Genomic DNA, 21,851 nt, shown 5'->3' with positions numbered 1-21,851 from the left:
CAGCAGAAGCTAGTTCCTACAATTAGATGTACTGATAAATGAATCCCACAGAATTAATCTTTTTTAAAAAAGAAAAGAAAAGAAAATCCAAGTTACAAATAAGGGTTCACTTTTTCTTGGTTATCAAAATATGCTTTTGCTCCAATTAGCAGAATACTGGAAGGCAGGAGCAATTATAGTTCTTCTCAGTGAGCTATGCTGCCTTCGTGCTTCATCATATTAGAGCCTTTTTCATTTGGCTGGGGGAGTGAAGACTGAAAATTCAAGGTAGGGGACTGGATTGCCCCTGAAGGGTCCACCCTTCAGTGGCTATAGCAATATCATATGCAATGCTTATTCGTATTTGTACATAAGCTTTTGCTGGATTCAGATCCCAAGCTCTTCTTTGCATGTAACTCTTCTGCAAGTCTTCTGTATAACATGCTGCATTCTCTAAGTTACAGACTACTTGATCACCAGCTGCCCTGTTTAGTATACCACAGCACAACAATACACATTTACAATTTAATTAGAGAAGACAATTGACATATCATGCACAGAGTTGGCGCAGTATGTTTGGCTGCCTATGGCAAAGGACAAGATGGCAAGGCCAAATAGGCAACTGAATCTTATTCCAACACTTGCAAGTGGACAGCATCTTCCACTGCACTTGTTCCAATATATGCATTTAAAGGCGAACCTATTCCAAAACAATTCGCAAACTGAAACATAAACATCCTTTTGAACTTTTCTCAATTTTGGGGTGTAGTTCTCCAGCCAAGTAATGTCTACAAAAATGCATACACTGGGATAAAGTGTACATAATATAGTAAGGTAAAAGGTAAAGTAAAGGACTCCTGGACGGTTAAGTCCAGTCAAATTTGATCATGGGGTACGGAGCTCATCTCCGCTTTTAGGCCAACGGAGCCACCGTTTGTCTGCAGACAGCTTTTCCGGTCATGTGACCAGCATGGCTAAATCACTTCTGGTCCACGGAGCATAGTGATGAGTGCCAGAACGCACAGAAACACCATTTATCTTCCCACCACAGCGGTACCTATTTATCTATTTGCAATGATATGCTTTTGAACTGCTAGGTTGGCAGGAGCTGGGACAAAGCAACGGGAATTCACCCTGCTGCGCGGATTTGAACTGCTGGCCTTACAGTCAGCAAGCCCAAGAGGCTCAGTGTGTAAGGAGTACCATAAGTATTTGCAGGGGGCAGGCCCTGAGCACAGTGAGGAGTTGCAGAACCAGGCCCTTGCTGTGTTTGTATTGGGGGAGTCGTGTGTGGCCTGGTGGGTGTGGCCAGATCAGGAGATGTGCAGCACCTGGAGGTAAGCCCAAGGGTATATAAGGCCAGCTTTCCCCCCTAGTTCTTTACCACATGGTTTTTGCCCTGCTGTTGCCAGTTCCTGATCCTTACTCCTGTCCTTGTTCCAGTTTCTGTTCCTCCATTCCAGCCTTATCAAGTTTCTGTTCTCCATTGAACTACTACTATTGTTACCATCCATACCCTGGTTCCAGCATGTCAGGTCTGGACTGTTGCTGCCTACCACCCGGACTGTGACACAGTGGTTTATACCACAGCACCACCTGTGTCCCATGAAAATATAGTAATGAAGGTAACACAAAAATGCATTAATTAGGGGGAAATTGTTTTGGGGGAAAAATGTGTATATTAGCCAAAATTTACACAAATGTGTATATCAGGAGAAATTCACACTAAAATGCTGATGAAATTTTATGGGACTTTGAAAAAAAATAGTAGGGGATTCTCCTATCCTAACATCTCCTACACACAGCTTTGGCTTCCAACACCTTATTGGTGCTTCTCCTCCCATTCTCACAGAATGAGGCAACTACCTGCAGGGCTGGTCCTCAATGAACACTGCAAAACCACTGAAATATTCTTTCCTTCCCACTGCCAAATTCTCAATACCCCCTTAGAATTTCTACAGATGTTTCCTTTCCACTAGGGCAGACCGTTTCACTGTCTTCTTAAACCTTTCCCTAATTTGCCTGTCTTCTCTGAGTGGTTTGTTTTGAAATCCAGAATTCCCTGTGGAGACTAAATCCACTGAAACACCAAACTATGATGTCTTTGAAATGCTGATTCAAATTTTTGTTAAAAGCCCTGGGAGCCTGCCAAGAATCAAATATGAAGTCTGATGAATTACCTCCTCACTTTATGCAGTAATGTCAAAGGCTCTTAACTTCAGGGGTTCCAACTTTAAAAGACTTAATAGCAGCAAAACCTAGTTGCAACAATAGATGTGCTGATAAAATGAATCCTATGGATTTCTTTGGGAATTCCTGTGCTTTCATCTCTTGTTTCTCTTGCCCTCTGTGCTTTAGGGTTTCCTCTTTAATACTAACACATTTCTTTGTACTGCTGTGTTTACTTACTTTTCCCATTTATGCAGGTCTACTATGACTGTAATAAAATGTTGCTGTTGTGGTTGTTGTACTTCTCCCATTTTTCCATTGCCATTGTTAATAAGCAAACTCCCTCTCACTCTCACTTTCTCTCTCTCTCTCTCTCTCTCTCTCTCTCTGTGTGTGTGTGTGTGTGTGTGTGTAGAACACTGTGTGGTAGATATCTACTATTGCATGAACTCTGTGGTTTAAATCAATATGTTTATAAACTATGCTACGTACTTATTAGAATAAATGAGAGCATTGCCTGGTTATTACATTGAACACTAAAATATTCTACAGATTTCTGATGGGACAACGGGCAGGTGTCACTGAGTGTCTTCAAGAAAATATTGTGAGCCTGAGGAAAATATTGGTGAAATATTCATAATGTGTGAAAAGGAGGGTGGGGAGATGATAAAATCTTGCAGGCTTAGATATCTAAACTGAACCTGAATGGGCTGCATTTGTGCTGCACAAAAATTGCTCTACTATGAAGTATAAATAAATGTTTCATGGAAAAAATAAAGGAAACTGTGCTTTTCTCATGTGGAAACTTATCTTATCATAGAATGGCAATTAAAGATGTCCATCACATTCTTTTTTAAAAAAAAAAATATTAAAGATTTCTTGGTTTACAAAAGTATATGCAATGTCTCTGTTTTCAAGTTACATTTTCTACAGATCAGTTTCATTTGTTGAGACATTAGTGTTACATTAGGAAGAAAAGGGGGAAGCAGTGGAGGGGGCCATGGTGGGAGGGGTTGGAGTTGGGTGGCAATGTTTCTATTTTACTTAATGTTGTATGTGTGGGGTTTCGTGTCAGCATCGCTTGTGCAGGTTCTCTTTACTATTCGCTTGTGTTCCTTTGGTGGTGGGAGAGGTTGAGGTTGGCTTAGGACAGGCATGGCCAAACTTGGCCCTCCAGTTGTTTTGGGACTACAATTCCCATCATCCCTGACCACTGGTCCTGTTAGCTAGGGATGATGGGAGTTGTAGTCCCAAAACAGCTGGAGGGCCAAGTTTGGCCATGCCTTGCCTAGGGTGTGGTTGCTTGTTTGTGATTGGCTGTGGTGAACTTTGTTTTTATGTGTCAGTGAGTGGGGGGAGGGGGTGTTTTTGAATCAGGTTAGCCATATTGATTTGTATGCTGTTGATGGATTCTTGTCGTTGTCTTGTTGGGCTGGGGTGAAGGTGTCTTCTTCCATTTGTCCCCGTGTCAGTTTCAGTTTAGTGGTTAGTTTTTCTAATAAGGCTGTTTCCCATCCCATACTATTTGGTACCATTGGTCCATGCTTACTTCTGACAGGTCTCTCCAGTGTCTGGCTATGATGTTTCTGGCTACTGAGAGTAGGGTCCATCACATTCTTGATTAACATGGTGAATGCTTTTAGCAATATTTCTAGAAAAAAGAAGTAAAGAATGATGGTTTAGAAGCATCTGTTGCTTATTAGTAACCTTTATTCTTAACACTTGTATTATGCCTATCAAACTGGGTTGATTATTAGATTTCGTTATCAATTTTCACATTATCAAATTATACCCTTCAAAGAATGAAGCATAGCTCTCAAAGGGTAGTATCTGATTGAAGTGTTTGTTGGATCTAAGTAGCTTTACACTACTCTATTATTTCCTCTCTGCTTCTCTTCTCAAACTCTCTCTGGCTTGTTTGTTTCTCTATTTTAAAAGCAGATGTTACTATAAGTATAGTTTAGTATTTTCATTATAAACTCTTGGGGCTTATGGAATAGCTATAAACATTAACACCAAGGATATTCTTGACACTTGAAGTCCAACACCATCAACTATGAAGACAAAATATAAATTAAATCACATTGGTTGGTTATAACAATTAGGAATACAAAATGTTACTATAGTTGTTTCAGAAAGACTTTGTGAATGTCTCAATCTGTCTGGACTGTAGTCCACAAAAACTTAATCCACATTAAATCTGTTAGTGTTTAAGTTGCCACAGGACTCTTGTGTTCTCTTTAATAAAACAAAGTTAGAGTTCCAGTGATGGGATCATAGCTCAGGGAACACCTCCTTTCTTACCATTCTGCTCACTCCCCAAGATCAGAAGGAAAAGCCCTTTTCTGTTTCCCACCTGGAGTGGAAGCACGTTTGAATGGGAAAACAGAAAGGGCTTTCTCGTTGGCTGTATCTTAAGTATAGAACACCTTGCCTTCCATGGCTGTTATTTGTTGGTTATTGAGAACTATTTCTGTCCCATAGACTTTAGTTGTATGTGGCAGGCAATATTTCTATATTTGATTTTAACTCCTTGGTTGTTCTATTTTGCTTTTTTAATGAAATTGTAATTTTAATGTTGTAAGCCACTATGTGTACCAGAAGGGGGGGACATGCATGTTTTAATAAAATAAAACACAACATCACCTGATTTTAAATTAGGAGTATCTCAGAAGACATTGGACAAGAACTCCTAAAATTGTTTCCTTGATGTACTACAGGATATGCTGTGGCTTTCCCCTGCCTCTTTCTTCCTTCCATTCCCACTTTGATCAAGTGAGTTATTATATCATATTTAGAACAAAGCCACAGTCCACTGCAGTAACCCAAATGAAAAAACTTGGTGGGAATCTTTTTGGGTAGGTGAGGTCAGGAGGCTCTGTTCAGTAGAGACAATATTTCTCTATGCACATTCCTCTGGCCCTAAGACCAGTCACTGTGAAAGCAGCTGCATGTTTGATACATATATCAGTGGTAACTGAAATAACCAAACGTGACCTAGATTTCCATCCCTGCTTTTTTTGATATGCTAGCCTTTGAGCCTCATGCTGCTGTTTGCATACAGCATTATTCATTGCTGCTCTTTCCTATGTGTTGTTCTCCTGCCGACAGTAAATAGCTTTATATCCACTTACTGAGCACAGAAGAACAAGAAGGCATATTTAATCTACAGTGGCTGTTCTGTGTTGATGTATACTGCTGTGGCCAAAAATTAACACACACACACATCCATACAACCCCACACCAATAGCACTCAGTAATATTTATGAAAGTCGTTTGGCCATTAGCAATTTTACAGTGTTAGTAAAAATTGATAATGTGTGGATATGATCAAGTTGGTTTACGGAGGTTTCATATTCAAGAGAAACAGCTGTGTTGCCATGACAACAGCCAAAACATAGCCGTTGAGCCCTAGGCTGTGATATTGGATAAAGATGGAAGGCAGAATGGGAAGGGAGTCGTGGGCTCAGCATAAAGAGCCAGAGCTGAAGATCAAGAAATTATGCAGCATTGTGTAGCAACACTTGCTAAATGCATCCCTATTCCAACAGCCAAATCTGTCCAGCATGCCACTGTCTTTTTTACCACCCGAAAGCATTCACTCTGCAATAAAAAAATAAAAGACATGTATGCCAACTGTAGGATCCTGACTGGCTCCCAGCAATCTCTAAACACCTATGGTAAAGTTAACAGTTATATTCCCAAGGGTGCTGTCTACCTTACCCAAAGAAATGCTTCTGTCAAGGGTTTTTTTTCCAGAGATCCAAACTAGTAATGAGAGAAAGGAGGCCTGGGACCAGATCCTGGTTTAGCTGAGAGCGTTCCCCCCCCCACCTCCACATACCGTGTTTCTCCTAAAATAAGACATAGCCATAAAATAAGCCATAGCAGGATTTCTATGCATTTGTGAAATATAAGCCATTTCCCGAAAATAAGCCATACCCCGAAAATAAGCCATAGTGACACGGCACCTCCCATTAAAACAGCCTGGAGAGGCGTGGCTACGCAGCGTACCGATGCGACGCGGTTAAAATAATGCATCCCTTGAAAATAAGCCATACTGTGTTTTGTAGAGGGAAAAAAAATTATAAGACAGTGTCTTATTTTAGGAGAAACACGGTATATAGTGAAAGGAAAATGAACAAAATAGCAATCCCAAATACTTGAAAAAGTCTTGAATTGCTTAGCACAGTGTGAGCAAGCAGCTAGCCAGGCTTAAAGCACAGTTTATTGTTGGCTTATGAAACACAATCTCAAGGACAGATGTCACAGGAAGCCAAATTTGATCACAGCTTCTTAGTTTGCTTCCGTCACAAATAGCCCTGGTTTAACATAACATGCAAAAGTAGACTTTAAATTTCCCTCATGCCAGTATCCAGTTACTACTCTCTGGGCTCATGGTTCCCCAAGGCTCTGATAAAGAAATGGAATCAAAGGTAGAAGGGCAACTAGCTGGTGGTTTTTTGTTTTGTTTTTAAGTGGGTGGCTTCTTGGAGAGGGCCTTCTTGGTGGCTGCTCCTAGATTCTGAAACTCCCTCCCCTGGAAGGCTAGGCTGGCATACACTCAGCTTTCCTTTCATGGGCAGACAAACGCTTTTTTTTTGTTCAGATAGGCCTTAGGCCACTTATAACAGCTGTCACAGGGTCTGCTAAGGATGGGTTCCGTTGGTAGTGGTGGTAGGCTACGTGTATATGGGTTTTCAGTGCTGTTTTCAATATGGTTACTTATAAATATTTATATCATTGTGTGTTTTAGTTGTATTTGTTTTAATTTACATTGTGAGCTGCCTTGGGTCCTGCACAGGGATAATGGTGGGATATGAATAAATAAAATAATAAATCAATGTGCTTCTAAAAATATGGAAGCTGTTAGTAACACCTTTCCAATGACACTTGTGCAGACAGTAAATACCTTTGGGAGATCAGCGCTTTTCACCGCAGCTCTGCTCCCCGCTACCCATGTTCACTGAATGTGGCCTGAAACATGGCCTGAAAAGTGCATCTGCATGTTGAAAAAGTGCAGCTGATTTGTCTTGGTTCTAGTCAAACTTTTCCCCCCTTTCCTCATCTTGTAGGATTCAATTGACCTCTTTACTATCGGTTTTAACACATGTCCACTTGCCCATTAAAGTTAAGTCTTTGGATGAATTATTTATCTTGATTCTGTTTTGAATGCCCCCCCCCCCAGCTTGAATTATTTCCTATGTTCTTTCAGACTTGCTCAGAATGGAATTGATAGTTCTTTGAACTGAACAATGAGAGCCCCCCACCCCACCCCTTGTACTGCATTGGGGCAGTTTTCATCACTGTGGTACCTGCAGAAAGTTACCGTAACTATCCTGTCTCCACAATATGCAATGCTGATAGAAAGAAAAGGATGGAAAGCCTTATTGCCACATATCAGGTGATTTTCCTTGGAGTGGCAGCTGGGCAATGAAGGGTTAGCCTTCCCTCCTTCTTGCACTGGACTGACAATAAAAACCCATCTCTCTCCCCTGACCTTCATTGGGTTTGAGGAAGGGAGGGATCCAGTGTCAGATTTACATATCAGCTAAACAAGCTATACTGTCTTGGGGGCCCCCCAAAAAAATTAAAGGGAAAAAACCTGGATGTACATTTCCAGAATATAAGATAAAAAACAAATAAAATAAAACCTACATTCAGCAAAAGTGTTTTGTATTGTGTAGGCTCCTATGATGTAAGTAATGGACAACACCTGCTAGCCTGCTCCCTAAAATATCACTGGTTAGATACCTATTAGGTCTATAAATTACCATATAGCATACATTCAACACAAAAAACAGCAACCATTTGTTGTTGACAAAGGACAGCTGGACATTTAAAGGGCCCCATTACCTTCAGCAGCTTAGGGCCTCATCAAAACTAAACCCAGCCCTGGAGGGATCCCATCTGTACCACTGAGATTTATCTTTGCAAAACCTAAATTGTTGTCCAGGCAATTTTTCTGGAGGAAGAAAAGCAAGAATGAATGGAAGAAAAAAGGTTAAGCAAGCAGGGAGAGAAGGGAGTGTCAGAGGGAGAAGGGCATGACTGAAAAGAAGTGGGTCCACCGCTTCTAGAATACCCATTTTTGGTGTTAGACCCATTCCTTACCAACTCTGGCCTCATCCACTTCCAGTTAAGAGATTACAACTATGGGGATGTGATCCTCAGCACAAAAGATGAGGTAAATTCCATTTCTTATCAGCATCTGCCATAACTACAAATCTGTCCTTATTTTTTGGAAGGATTCAGCTTCTGGATAGATGTGGGGAGGAAGGAAAGACTGAATTGGAGTTTGTTTTTTTTCTGAAGACAAGATTGACAGAATAAATTTTACACTTTTAGCATAAGATGAAGCACAGCTCAAAGAGTCATAGCCTGTGGACTTCACGAGTAAAGGATAGGCAGGCAAGGTTTAAGCTGCTAAGTACCATCTCACTGTTATGCATTTTTTAATGCCTCAGAAAACATCATTACTAATTTAGTGGAGAATTTACTGTAAAACATTCTTTGAAGCAGCATACCTTTGATAGGCAGTATATATACATTACATTAATACTTTGAATTATGGCAATTACAAAATATAGCTGAGATTAGCACATTTGTACTATGATTTTAGAAATCGTTTTATTATACATGTTCACCCATCCAGTTCTTTTTCTCTCACATAAGTCCAAGCACTGGAGAAGCTCTGCTCAAATAACAAGACAGTAAAACCCATCTGTAAATTGAGATTCTGAAAAACAAAGTATGCACCCAAATCTGATATCCCTTCCATATTTACATTATACAAAGTGGTCCAAATGGACTATCTTTTACTTTTAGAAAATTGTTAATTGGAGCAACTTTCTATCCTGCCACTAGGGGCGGGGAGAATTTGATTTACTTTGCATATTAATGAGACACTATCTAATTCACACTTATCGAACCAAAACACAGTCATCTTAAGCATTTGCACCGCTCCAAACTTTGTAATGCAGGTCACCTGCAAAGCAGTGTGTACAAAAATGCATATACTAGGGGAAGGTGTGTGCATGTAAATGGATAAATTAGTTGAAAATAACATGCAAACATGCGTTATATTAGGGGAAATTGCTTGCAAAAAGATTTCTGTTAGTCAAGACTGCATACAAAAATGTACATACTAGGAGAAATTTGTGCTAAAATGTTGATGAAATTTCATATGGGTTATTGTATTTTTTAAAATTGCAAATTGTTGCAGAAAAGTTGGCATATAATTAAATGTCCTTTTAAAACCAATGGGATGTAACACCCATTAATTGTATTGCACCATAAATCTGATAAATAACTTAAAAACTGACCCCCTCATTAGAGGCACTTTTATTTTAAGATTCTAAAGTCAAATGCTGATTTTTAGAAGGGGCTACAGTATTTCCTTCCTAACCCAAAACAAAGTGCAGTCGCTAATTTTTTGAGATGAAATATTCTGGCTTTTTAATGAACAAATTCTACCTTCACTAAGTCCAGGCATTATTTACTCTGAGCTCAGACAATAATCTTAGTAAATAATCCTTTAAGAAGATTCATGCCCGATACACACAATAAACTATTTTCACTATTTCAAGCACTGAAAGGCATCTACGAGCAAATGCAAGACTAATTAAAAATTAGTAACAATCCGCTGCAAAATGATATGTCCGGAGTTTAAGCAGAAAAGATCTAATTAAAGATACAAAAAGCATTTTCAAAACGAAAATTGAGTTCTCGGTGTACTACTACCGTGTAGCATAAGAAAAGTAAAGCCTATGACCAACATTTGCTATGTAAATTATCTCTAAGCCATGCTAAATCAGTGAGTTTTGTTCTGTAGATGCTCAATTCCAGGTTGCTCTCAGTAATGACCTCAATTATACATGTCTTCATTGTGAAATTATGATTGCCGTTGGTGGGCTGTAGATGACAGCAGAGAAAAGATTTCTGTGATAAAAAAGCACAACTAGTAATACCTGACTCAATTAGCATGCAGAGCTTGCTACTGAAGTCAGTGCAGTTCCTTTCTGTTAAAGATGCTCTACTTTCAAGAAAGAAAGAAAATATAGGGGGAATATGCAAGGGTTTCTGGACTTTAATATGTACTGTACTGAAAACTTAAACAAGGCATTGGATTTTAGAATCACATGGGGCTGTTTGTATCCAGTTTTTGCCTTTGATGCTGGTTACTTTCTTGCACAATGATCCCACCAGTGGACCTGTTGCATTGGTTTCCTCCGTTGCACAACATTGTGAAAGGCACCTCCACTAGCAAAAGGGCTTTTGTGCTAGCAGACCGACAGCACTGGACACAACCTTTAATTTCTTAAATGCTGCATAACTAGCAATGGTCTGTACATAACCGTTCATGCCTCTTCTGCTAGTTCTGAAGAGGGGCAGGGTTCAAGAAGGCATGTGATCAGGTGCAGAGCTGCAGACACATTGTCCGCGTCCTCAGGCTGCATAAACAGAAAGTAATCCGAAGTAATCTGAAGGCAGACCTGTTTAGGGAAGTTTTTTAGGTCTGATGTTTTATCGCATTATTATTAGTATTATTATTATTAATAATAATTCTGTTGGGAGCCACCCAGAGTGGCTGGGGAAACCCAGCCAGATGGGTGGAGTATGAATAATAAAATTATTATTATTATTATTATTATTATTATTATTATTATTATTATTATTATTATTATTATTATTTCTACAACACATCACAGACTGTAACTTTGGACACTTAGACTGGAGTTGCAACAACTGTGGAGTCAAGGTCTCTCTGAAGTAAATGTGCAAGTCACATGAAGATCTTAACCCCCCCCCCCCAAAAAAAAAAAAACCCAAATTGCTGCAGAAATGTTGAGAACTGAATTTAAGATTGGAAAAATGAGAAAAGATTGGAAAAATGAGAAAATGAGAAACAGAGAAAAGTGGTAGTGACAGATCCTTCCAGCCCCAATTTCATGAGAACAAAAGTGTGTTCATAAAGAGCCTGCTGATAGATTTTAGAAGTGTTTCATGGACTCCAAGTCATTGTGAGAAACAGGATTAAGGAAACCTTATTAAAAGACATAAAATCCAATGAGTGTACCCTTACTTTATTATACCTCTTCAAAAGAAAGCAACCCACATTAAAGCCACTAAATGTTACGTGTTATGCTAATTACTAGTTCTTTTTCCTATCCAGTACCTTCCAAATATAGCAGTGTTTTCATTAAAAAGTATGTTTGGGCACCAAATGCCTACCGGTACTTTTGTTGCACATATAACCAGTGATGCATATGACAGCACAAACTGAAGAAATGATCACAACAGGATGTCAGAAGCTGCAATTATCAAGCCGTAATATCGTTGACTAAAGATAGAAGGTGCAGAGAGGCAATTTTGACCAGCAATCCAAATTATACCGACTTTATCTCGATTTACAGAGGGAACATTGGCTTCCAGGGCAAAATTTTGCATAGAGTCATATTTCTATTACTGCACTATGAAAATCTGCCCTCCAGTGCCCTCCACTTTAGAGTCCATTAATGAAAGGTACTTGTTTTCAGTAAATGCGACCTTGTTTCTGAATGGCTTGCTCCAAGGGCATGCACAATTCTCGTTTTACTTGCTCAATAATGTCTGCAGAAAACACAACAAATGTATTGACATGGACCTCTTCACAAAGTGCACTCTACAGAGTCAAATGTACATGTGGCCTGGCAACTGAGGTCGTACTCTGTCATGTAACAAAGCGTCACTTGATAACCTCTGCCCTGTGACTCATGCTCAGGTGCCACAGAAAACAAGATATTTGAGTATCATCTAGTACAGGGCAATTGTTCAGCTCAAGGGCCACATTCCACCAGGCAAACATCTGAGGGCTGCATGTCTTTGGGCCCACAAGCAAAAAAAAGTGGATAGAGCAACTGATGCCATTTCTACTTTTGTACAGTAGGCTAGGGAAATATTGAAGGGTTTTGCATAGAGAGAGACACACACACCATAGATTTTTTTTTCCCCACAAAAAAAGGAAAAGGTTGACAGCTATGACCTGGCCTAGGGCGGGGCCTGGTGGGCTTGATAAAGGACTGCTGCTGCCGCTGCTGCTGCTGCTGCTGCTGGGCAGAGAGGTCTTCGTTTTGCTTTGTTTTTGTTTTTTGTTTAAATTGCTGTTATTTTTTACCTATGTCATTTTAAACTGTGGTATTAATGCTGTATTCTTAGTTTTAGATTTTGATTTATGTGGAAATTGTTTTCCATTTGGTTGTGTATTTTTTCTGTGGTTTATTTATGACTTTTGTAACTATGTAAATCTTGTCATGTTGTAAGCCGCCTTGAGCATTGTTTTTAACTGTGGAAAGGCAGCATACAAATAAAAAATGATGATGGTGATGATGATAGAAGCACCTGGAAGGCTGCATTTAGCCCCCAGGCCTGAGGCTCCCAACTTCTGATCTTCCTATTAAGTGGAATTTACATTTTTGAATTTCAGAACTTACTCTGAATCAGAGCTCTCTCCCCTCACAAACCCCAAATGGTCACATTTCAGTGCCTCTCCATAACAAGACTTAATGAAAACAGAGGAGGGTTTCAGTGTGTGCAGAGTACTTTTCCTTCACCAAGCAGAATGATCTCTTAGTCATCTGCAATCATTAGAAATAAAAGCTCTAAAGCATAAGACATAATAACCGAAGGAAAACATCCTGACACTTCTCCCTGAAGAAATTGTTTTTTAAAAAAAGATCAATTTCAGGTGATGTATTTATTTATCCATTTTGGTTAATTACATGGTGACACCATCACCCCTAATGAAGTCTGAGAACCTTTTTATGTGTCCAGGAATGCTTTTCCAACTTTGCTAAATTTGGTGATATCATCAGCTCACTATTGGAGTGTCTCGTGTTCAATGCACCCAGCCTATTAAACCTTAGCAATAAGAAGCCCTTTCCATGATGTGGAAAGGTGAATGCATTGAGAAGCTAACAACATGCCACTACCTTTTACAACGGAGAGGGTAAATAATTTGGCCTATCTCTTCTTGTATCAGCAGGAGTGCTGCTCAAGGTACTTTGCCCCTAAAGGACCCCTAGGATATGTCAGATGCCCTGATCTGTGCTTCAGTGTGGCCACTTAATTTATCTGGACATAAATAAAGGGAAGTAACTGTGAGGCACCAAAGGGTATGTGATCAGATTGCCCAGTGATTCAATTCCTAATCAAACTTTCTCTTAAAGGCAAATCAGCCTTGACACTTATAAAGAGGAACTAGGTAGTATCCTTGCTGTTGCCTTCCCTACAAATCCAAGGCTGTCTGAACCTGAGGGTTGTGTTGTCGCAAAACTCTGTATGTGTGGCCCTGCTGCATGTGTACACATTTAATGATTTTTTAGCCCACTGCTTTCTTAAAGCCTGTGTTTCCTGCTTGGTTCAGCCACTTTAACAGCTTTTCTTAAAGCTGTTAAAGTGAGAAAAAGTACTTAAATCTTTCCATGTGGCAAAAATACTGCCTCTAGAAAAATGTGAGCTTTGTTGGGAAACTGCTCAATCCCAGGTCTGATTACTCTTGTTACTTCATCACAACGAGGCTCCTGGAAGTTCCCATCAAGCTTTTATTTCAGTGGTGTCAAGCTTTATTATTTCTCTTTTTTTCTTTTAACAAAAGGGGGCGCCTTGTTTTACTGCTTTCCTCGTGGCTGTTGCTTTTCAGTTAGCAAAATCCATCCAGCAGTCAGCAAAACAACAGAAATCTACAGGCACCGCGTTAACATGAATCCCAGCGATGTCATGCCTCCTGGAATCAATGCACTTACTGTCATGTTTGTCGGGCAGATATAGATTAGACCAGCATAGTACCAGAAGAGGTGTTGAATCAACTGCTCCATTGAAAAACAACAACAACATCGCAACAACCTCAATGGACTATTAACTTGAAAGCTCAGTTTGGAGCATTTTTAAATGTGTGGTGCAGCTCCAAGGCCTTCCTTTTTTTGCCAATGCCTCAGATGCTGAGCCAAGAAGATGCACCAGGGAATGGTAAAACTGTAAACTTTACGGTTTTGACAAAGCATTTTGATTGCTCAGCCCCTCCTCCCTGTCTCTAGTTGAAATGCTTAATAACAGCTCTCTGCTACTGACAGTAATTCCACCATCAAGTGTCTTACCTGTCTGCAAAGCTGGGCACACCCAACAAAGTGCTTGTTGTCATATTTTATAACAGCTGGCTGCGCAAATCACAATGCTGCCATTGTTTTTTGAGCAGGCAAATGAGCAGATGTCGGGATCCTGATTGGTGTTATTATCACTGGGCAGGTGTTAATCAAAATGTAATGTTAAGGGAAGGAGAAAAAATTTTGAACGCTAAGAATCAATTCACAGAAAGCGATTTAACATGGTTCCCTGCCCCCCCCCCCCCCGGAAGAAACAAGAGCAAATTCATTTTCTCCAAATAACAAGAAATTTGGATGACATTCCACTTAGTATCCCACACAAAGTTGCCACCTTTTCCTCGTAGGCCTCCTCTGCCTTTATAGCAGCTCCTTTGCAGGCAAAAATGTAACCTCCTTCTATCATTGCATCTCCATGCTTGGTGGGGGGGGGGCACTTCTCCAGTTTAATTTTCTGCATGCCGTGCAACTCTTAAAGGCATTAGGAAACCTGTTAGAACATTGGCAATCTTAGTCTTCCTGTACGGTATCAAAATCTGTACAAAGATAATTGTACAGAATCTAAGCCTCACTGAAGGACCATGGCTTTTAGCAGAGCACATGCTTTGCATGCCAATAAGAACCAGGATCAGCTCTGAGCATCTCCAGTTGTGGCTGGGAAAGACTCCACTCTGAAACCTTGAAGATCCACTGACAGTATCCACCAGGGCAGAATATATATTGCTGCTTCTCCTGGAAAAGTATCCCCTTTCCTACAGGAGGAGGGAAAACACCATACTATGATGTACCTACACCAGGTCATTACAGATGCGTAAGGTCATGTGTACATTACATATCTCTCAGATCCTAGGAAAGGTACCAGCATGGAAATTCCACAGGTGGTTTTAGGAGTACATATTAGAAACTTCAGAACTGTGCTTTTATTCATGCTTGTCAGTTTGAGGAAGGAAATGTAAATATTATTATAGTTTGCTCTACAGTCTATTTAATCTGAATTCGATTTCTGCAGGGTACAAATGAGAATGGAAGACAATACTGTCTCCCCCCCCCCCACCATAGCTGGAAGGCTATCTGACAACCAAGGAAGCATGAAATAAAGGATTACATTGTAATCTAGGTTTATTGAGGTATATCCCTTTTCATGCTGTTGTTCTAACATTGACCTTTTTAGCAGTTCATACCTTTGCTATTGCTGAAACCTCCCCAATCAATCAGTGAAAAGGCCAGATTTATTTCATGGATAATAATAATAATAATTACGTTTGTTCCATTACTTTCACAGAGGTGGTCCAACTCACACTTTCTGAAGAACAGAAGGTCAGCATTACCACAGTAACTGTTGGGCTGAGCACCGTATTGAACTGTGCTATCCATGGACCTCTGCGGCCTCCAATCATCTGGAAACGCAACGGGGTTGTGTTGAACTTTTTAGATCTAGAAGATATTAATGTAAGTATTCGCCGACAGATATAACAAATGGGGGTCTGCAACAAAGTGTTGTAGTGTGGGGTGCTTCTGTTTGGCATTCCAGTCACTCTATTGATTTCCTCCATCACCCAAGTTTGTTTCTGTGCCTACTGAGCATGCTCTGTTCTGATTAGGTTATTGGGGGGGGTGACACTAGTGCCCACTCCCAACTACATTAAAATCCTGTATTTCTCCATTGATTTATATGAGCAAATATCTTTGGATACATTTTTAAAAGTCTCTCCATGTGACCAGGAAATACCCTATCCAAACAATTATCTCAACCCTTTTTATATAATTGTGCCTCTTCTGCTATTCCCCTTCTCCAGACACTCCATTCCATTTCCATCCCACCCAGTTTTTAGTTATTGTTTTTCCATAATCAGAATGTTTTGAGTACTGAGCACACTCATTCCTTATTGGGCTGCTTGGGTGGGTTCTCCCAAAACCTACATTATAGCAACCATGTAGGAACACAACTATGATTACTAAGGCAATATAGGAGTCCAGAACATTTTGGAATGATGTCTGTGAGCATTTATGGCACATTTGGGAGATTTGCCAGTCAGAAAGGGGTAGTTTTCTTGGCATTAACTCTTCCAAATCATTATGCTCTGGTAAGACCAAGGTTTCGTTAGACAATTTGAAAATTGAACACAGTGCATTATCTCTCTTGTGGTTAAAAAAACAACCAAACACCTGCATTATTCAGTGATCTATTTAAAGGTACTGAGGGGGAAAGGGGGGAGGGAAAAGGCACTATACTTCTTAATGTACTTGAAGTCAGTTAATTAAATTACTTCATTCCCCACCCTTTTAGCATGCCTCAAGCAGCAACTCAATTGCATTTCTACTTTTCACAATAAGGTTAGCAATTTAGTTAATTGGAAGTGCAACAGGAGATTAATTGTACCTTTTAACTTCAAGGAAACCCTGCCTGCTTCTGGCACAGTCAAAGTAACTTGGAGAATTTTCAGGCACTTGGGTGTGTGTAGAAATCCACATATTGTATTTCAATTAAGCTATTGTTTTTCTAAAAGCTAACAGTGATCCAGAAAATGATATCAATATAAGAACCCGGATTGCAGCACAGAATCTGATATCAACACGACCCCATAATTTTTCAAAACAGAAACTGATAGCATATGACAACAAAGGAGTAGCTCATCCTGAATGTCCACATAAATTAAAAACAGGAGACTAAAACATCCTTGCTCTGTTTTTCTGTTTCCTTTATGCGATGTTTTGATTGACACTAAAATTAATTATTTTTTCCTGTTCATTTAATGAGAAATTTTCATAACCAGCACAATAATTTCCCTTATCAGCCAAGACCTTAACAGTTTCATCACACAACTTTCTTACAAAAATGTTGTCCTGGTGGGACATGTAATTAAGTCTATTTATGCCAGATTGTCAGGAAAACACTCCAGATTGCCTAGATTGGGGGGAAAATAGTGTTTAATAGTAATGAATACTCCTGCTGCATGGGATGCATTTCAAAGAAGCTAGACCCATTTACTCACAAAAGTTAGGAACTTCAAATATGAGAATAATGATTGCTAACTATCATTTATCCTTCAGTTGTCAATACCTCATATGGAGTGGGGTGGGAGAAAATAGATGACATGGTTTGTATTGCATTAAGCGATAAATATCCTGGTAATGCCCTGCCTTGTGGAGATGTTGATTTACAACAGTTTTCACTTCCCTAAAAGGCTTCCACTAGCTTAATTATGATACTATGCAGTATACTAGGGGCAGCGTTTGTACAACACGGAATTGGACAATACATCTACAGCCTACTACAGAGGCACATTTAAAATTGCCTGTGCTCTTTTTGTGGAGGAAGTGAAGTGCCAATAGTCATATCTTGTGTGTGTGTGTGTGTGTGTGTATTGAGTGTCTGAACAAAATGGCAGCCATGGGCAACAAGAGAATAATAATTAATAATAATAATTTATTATTTGTACCCCGCCCATCTGGCTGGGTCTCCCCAGCCACTCTGGGCGGCTTCCACCAAACATTAAAATACATTTAAAATATCACAGTTTAAAAACTTCCCTAAACAGGGCTGCCTGTTGATGACTGTGCTCTATACTCATGAGTACTGCCACAAAGAAACCACTGGCTGTGGTTCTTGTCTTTCTGATGTTAATTCTTACACCCATGGTTGAAACTGCTGTGAATGCCCTTCTTCATGTACAGATTTTAGAAACTGAGGTGGATGGATTTGTCCACGGCAAGTACACTTGAGAACTTGGAATAACTATGCCTGTAATTTTGCCCAATGCAGCCAAGCTGGCTGATCATTATATCAATAAGATTACCCTTTGCTATTCATTGCACAGGACAAATTGCCACAAATCCACATTTAGTCATTTCTCCCAAAATATAGTTTTCATCACCTATCATTCTCCCCCACCCTTCTCACAGATACTGAAAGTTATTTCCCGTCTCGAAGTTTGATTTAAAGTCATCTGCAAGGAAGCAATTGCCTTGGGGGGGGGTTGCATCAGGGAATTTAATGCAGGGAGGGAAATGTTCTTAGAAACTACTTTATAGCTTATCTTCCCACATCTCTGATGAAAAATCAATAGTTCCCCTTCGATGCCATGCTCCCAGGAGTTAACAAATTGCAGCATGCAATTTGTTTATTACGGCTGCTTGCGTGTACCACTACCCGTGACAGATCCAGTATGACTGGAGGTACTTGTAAGGAATACATGACCAAAGTTAAAGCAGAAAAAGCAGTGGCTCAGGGTGCCAGAATAGTGTTGGACTTGGGACAGGAGACCCAACCTGAGGGACGTAAAGGAGGTACGCCCAGCCATGAAGTTGACTGGCTTTGGACAACTCTCTCTCTTAACCTAACCTACTTCGTGAAGTTCTGAGAAGGATAAAAGAGAATAATTTTTCTTAAAAACCTAGTAAATGTCAAACATAGAAGATACTTCACACATAAATTTATTTGCCACAGTTATCCTGGTGTTTTCTCATGTGAATTGTCAAGGGCACTTGCAGAAGCATAGAGAGAGGACATCTGCTGGGCTTCCCTGACCTTTTAGGAATGTGCATCTACCCTTCACCTTCAACATTTTCACTGTGGGGGACACGGCAGCAACTGCCATTGCTTCATAAAGTGTTAAGCAGCTTTATATGTCAAGCGTGCAAAGGGTGTTCTCTCTGCCAGATCCAAGATACTAACAGTGGACATTAACACTGCAAGGCTTTACTGCCTAGGCCAAGAACCTGATGTCAAATATGCAAACCTTTAAAGTTAAATGCTTAATGAATGTTAAAACAAAGCAGGAGAAAATGATTTACAATTTGTACTCTTCGGAATCCTGGGATTCCTTTGAAACTAACCTGAAATTTCTCAGTAGAATTAACACTTGCGTGTTCAGACCCAGAGACCTCCCCCCCTTAAATAAACACACATTTGACTCAAATTTTAGTTTTGGTTTTTGGCAGAATTTAGGCCACAACTTCATTGATTACAGAAAAGTGAGTGGTTGCATAGGCTCTGGTTCAACTAGCTCCTTGCACCCTTGCAGGTAGCACTGACCCAGAGCTCTATCATAGGTCCGCCAAGGGTGAACACCTGAGGTAGGTGAAAAGCCTGGGAACAGACTCTGTTCACTCCCCAGATGCTCCCCTGGACTCAGGCACGGGCACAACCCCCTTTCGGGAGTTGACCAAACCAAGTTGAGTCCCTGGATTCCTTTAACAGAATACCCTTCACATATGGATGGCGAGACCGTTCTCCCATCCCTATCACCTGAATCAGTGCCTATCCGCAAACTTACAAGTTGTGAGAATTTGCTACATGGCAGGTGAAACCCAAATGGCAACAGCCAATCAGCCAAGTGGGGAAAATTCCTGCCGTGCCCCTGTCCCAATGACAGACGACACATGACGGCATAGCAAGGTCAAGCGCAAAATGCCCTAAAAGTAGGGAGAGGTGGGTGGGTGTTCCGATGCACAAGCCGAAAGAGGAAGCTCTGGGTCACGTGCATAGGTATATATAGGTCCCTTGACTGCACCCCATTAGCCAGATTCAACCCAGCAATGAAGGACCTACCAATCGGGTGTTGTGGCTATCCAATAGACCCACCCACAACCAGGAGGTCAGTCTCCAAGTCTCACTGCAACACGTGCCCTCTTTTAGGGAGGACATGATTAATAGCAGACAAACTTCCCTAAAAGACACCTTACTCACTACTACTGTGATCACCTACTGTGGTTTGTTGTAGGGCACACTCTTTGTTCCTTCAGGGCAGCAGTGACGTTGAAGAGGCCTGGCAAGGGCATTTGAATGTGCTTGGCACCCATCTTAAAGAACTTCAAAGCCCTCTGCTTCTTGCTGGCAGAAGAGTCAATGTCGAAAAACTTCCCCGAAGGTTTAAAGTTTGAAAACCAAAGAAGCCCAGTAGCTTCCTCAACTCCAGTTACCCAAAATTGTACCTCACATACCAAAAGCAAAGGAACTTCCATATTGTTTCATGAAAACAGATAGGATAGGGCCAAAACAACAGACTGGATATGGTGCGGAGACCTCACAATGCAGGCTAGATACAGTGTGGGGACTCAGGAATAAAAAAAAATCTGAGTGATGGCTAGGCCACCCCACTCATGATTTAGCTTTATACCTCATTCCTTCAGAGGGAGCGCAAACCCTCCCAGAATAGATATCTCCCTGAGAAGTTCCATGCCTCTTATGTTTTTTCCTAGAAACTATTTGGAAGTTTCACCTGAGGGAAAGAAATCTACATATTTGCTTTCCTTAAATTACAGAATTGATCAGCACGGAGTAACACCAAGAGCAAACAATGCTAATGAAACGTACATTCCCAGCTTGTCTCTGGAAATGAATTATTAAGAGGGCCAAAGAAAATGATTTAGGTGTCCATAACTAATTTAGATGTTTATTGGTTGTGTTTACATTAATCACTCGTGAGTCTATTGTGAGAATTAAGATTAGGGACAATTTGATTAGTATGGAGAAAGTAATTTTCAAAGTGATAGACACTGGAGATTTTGCACGAGACAGATCTCATTAGAGGCTACGGTGGTTTGTGTTTTACAATCCTGTAAGCATCATTACAATAATGTTTCTGATATTGTGAAGAATAAGCAATATTTTCAGAACAAAACTGGTAAAAGCTATAATTTATAAGTCCTTCTCCATTAAATAAAACAAGTGCTCTGTTGAGTGCAATTAACACCACCACCACCACCAACAACAATAATAAATATGAGCCAGAGTTCTAGCCCTGAATGAAATCATATGAGGCTATGCATAACTCTCTTGTCAGCTATATTTTGGGGGTGCTTTGAAGTATGGAATGTCCAGTGTTATAGCCAGTGGTTGTAATGTTAGGGGCCAGAAGTAGCTTCTGGGGGAAATCATCCTGCCCGTTCTAGACCCTGTTTTCGTAAAGGGCTATTAAAATCCGAGGTTCATTGGGATAGATCTCCTCTCAGCTTCTCTTCCGCTCAGGACTAGTTTGCAAAAAGGATCCTTCCCAGCTAATCTTCCAGCTTAGTTACTGCTTAGTTACAACTTAGTTACAGTAAGTGTTACTATTACTATTACTAATAGTAAGTGTTACTATTAGTTACAGTAAGTATTACTATTACTATTACAGCAACATTTAGTTCCTTTTAGTTTTTTTCCTTTCTTTGTGAGCTGGGAGTTTGACCCCGTCCTGATTTTCCAGCGGAGATTTAGCCGCTTGAGCATCCCGGAATCGGGCTTTCTCACCTGGGGGAGGGATCGCCGCTTCAATGGCGCCAAGGACTCTCCTTTCCGAGCCTTCAGGTCCGGTCTGGGGAACCCTTTCTCACGCCGCGGCAGCTCCTTAGAGGTTCAGGACACCCACCTGAGCCTTCTTGGGGGGTTGCGAAGCCCAGCTACCCCCTTTTCACCCCGTTAGTGAGTGCGCGTCTGCAGAGAAGAGAAGAGCGCGTCCAAGGCAGCTCTGCGGAGAACCGGAAGTCCCCCAACTACATGTCCTATATAAGAGTTCTCTCCTGCAAGGCCAACCTTTTCATGAATGAATTCAACCCCTTCAGGGAACTGGGATGGACAAAGGA

At 40.5% G+C, this 21,851-nt stretch overlaps 1 protein-coding gene across 3 annotated transcripts in view; it reads left to right on the top strand.

Annotated features, from left to right (window-relative positions):
• The window catches only part of FSTL4 (follistatin like 4), a 326,005-nt gene that overhangs the window by 266,771 nt on the left and 37,383 nt on the right, over positions 1-21,851 (top strand). For all 3 annotated transcript variants that reach the window (XM_033140085.1, XM_033140084.1, XM_033140083.1), the window contains exon 6: positions 15,568-15,734. In XM_033140085.1, the coding sequence (XP_032995976.1) occupies positions 15,568-15,734 (167 nt within the window). The remainder of the gene's footprint in view (positions 1-15,567; positions 15,735-21,851) is intronic.

Source organism: Lacerta agilis, chromosome 2 (assembly GCF_009819535.1).
Source record: "Lacerta agilis isolate rLacAgi1 chromosome 2, rLacAgi1.pri, whole genome shotgun sequence".
Classification (NCBI taxonomy): domain Eukaryota; kingdom Metazoa; phylum Chordata; class Lepidosauria; order Squamata; family Lacertidae; genus Lacerta; species Lacerta agilis.
This window is presented reverse-complemented; position numbering and strand designations above follow the sequence as displayed.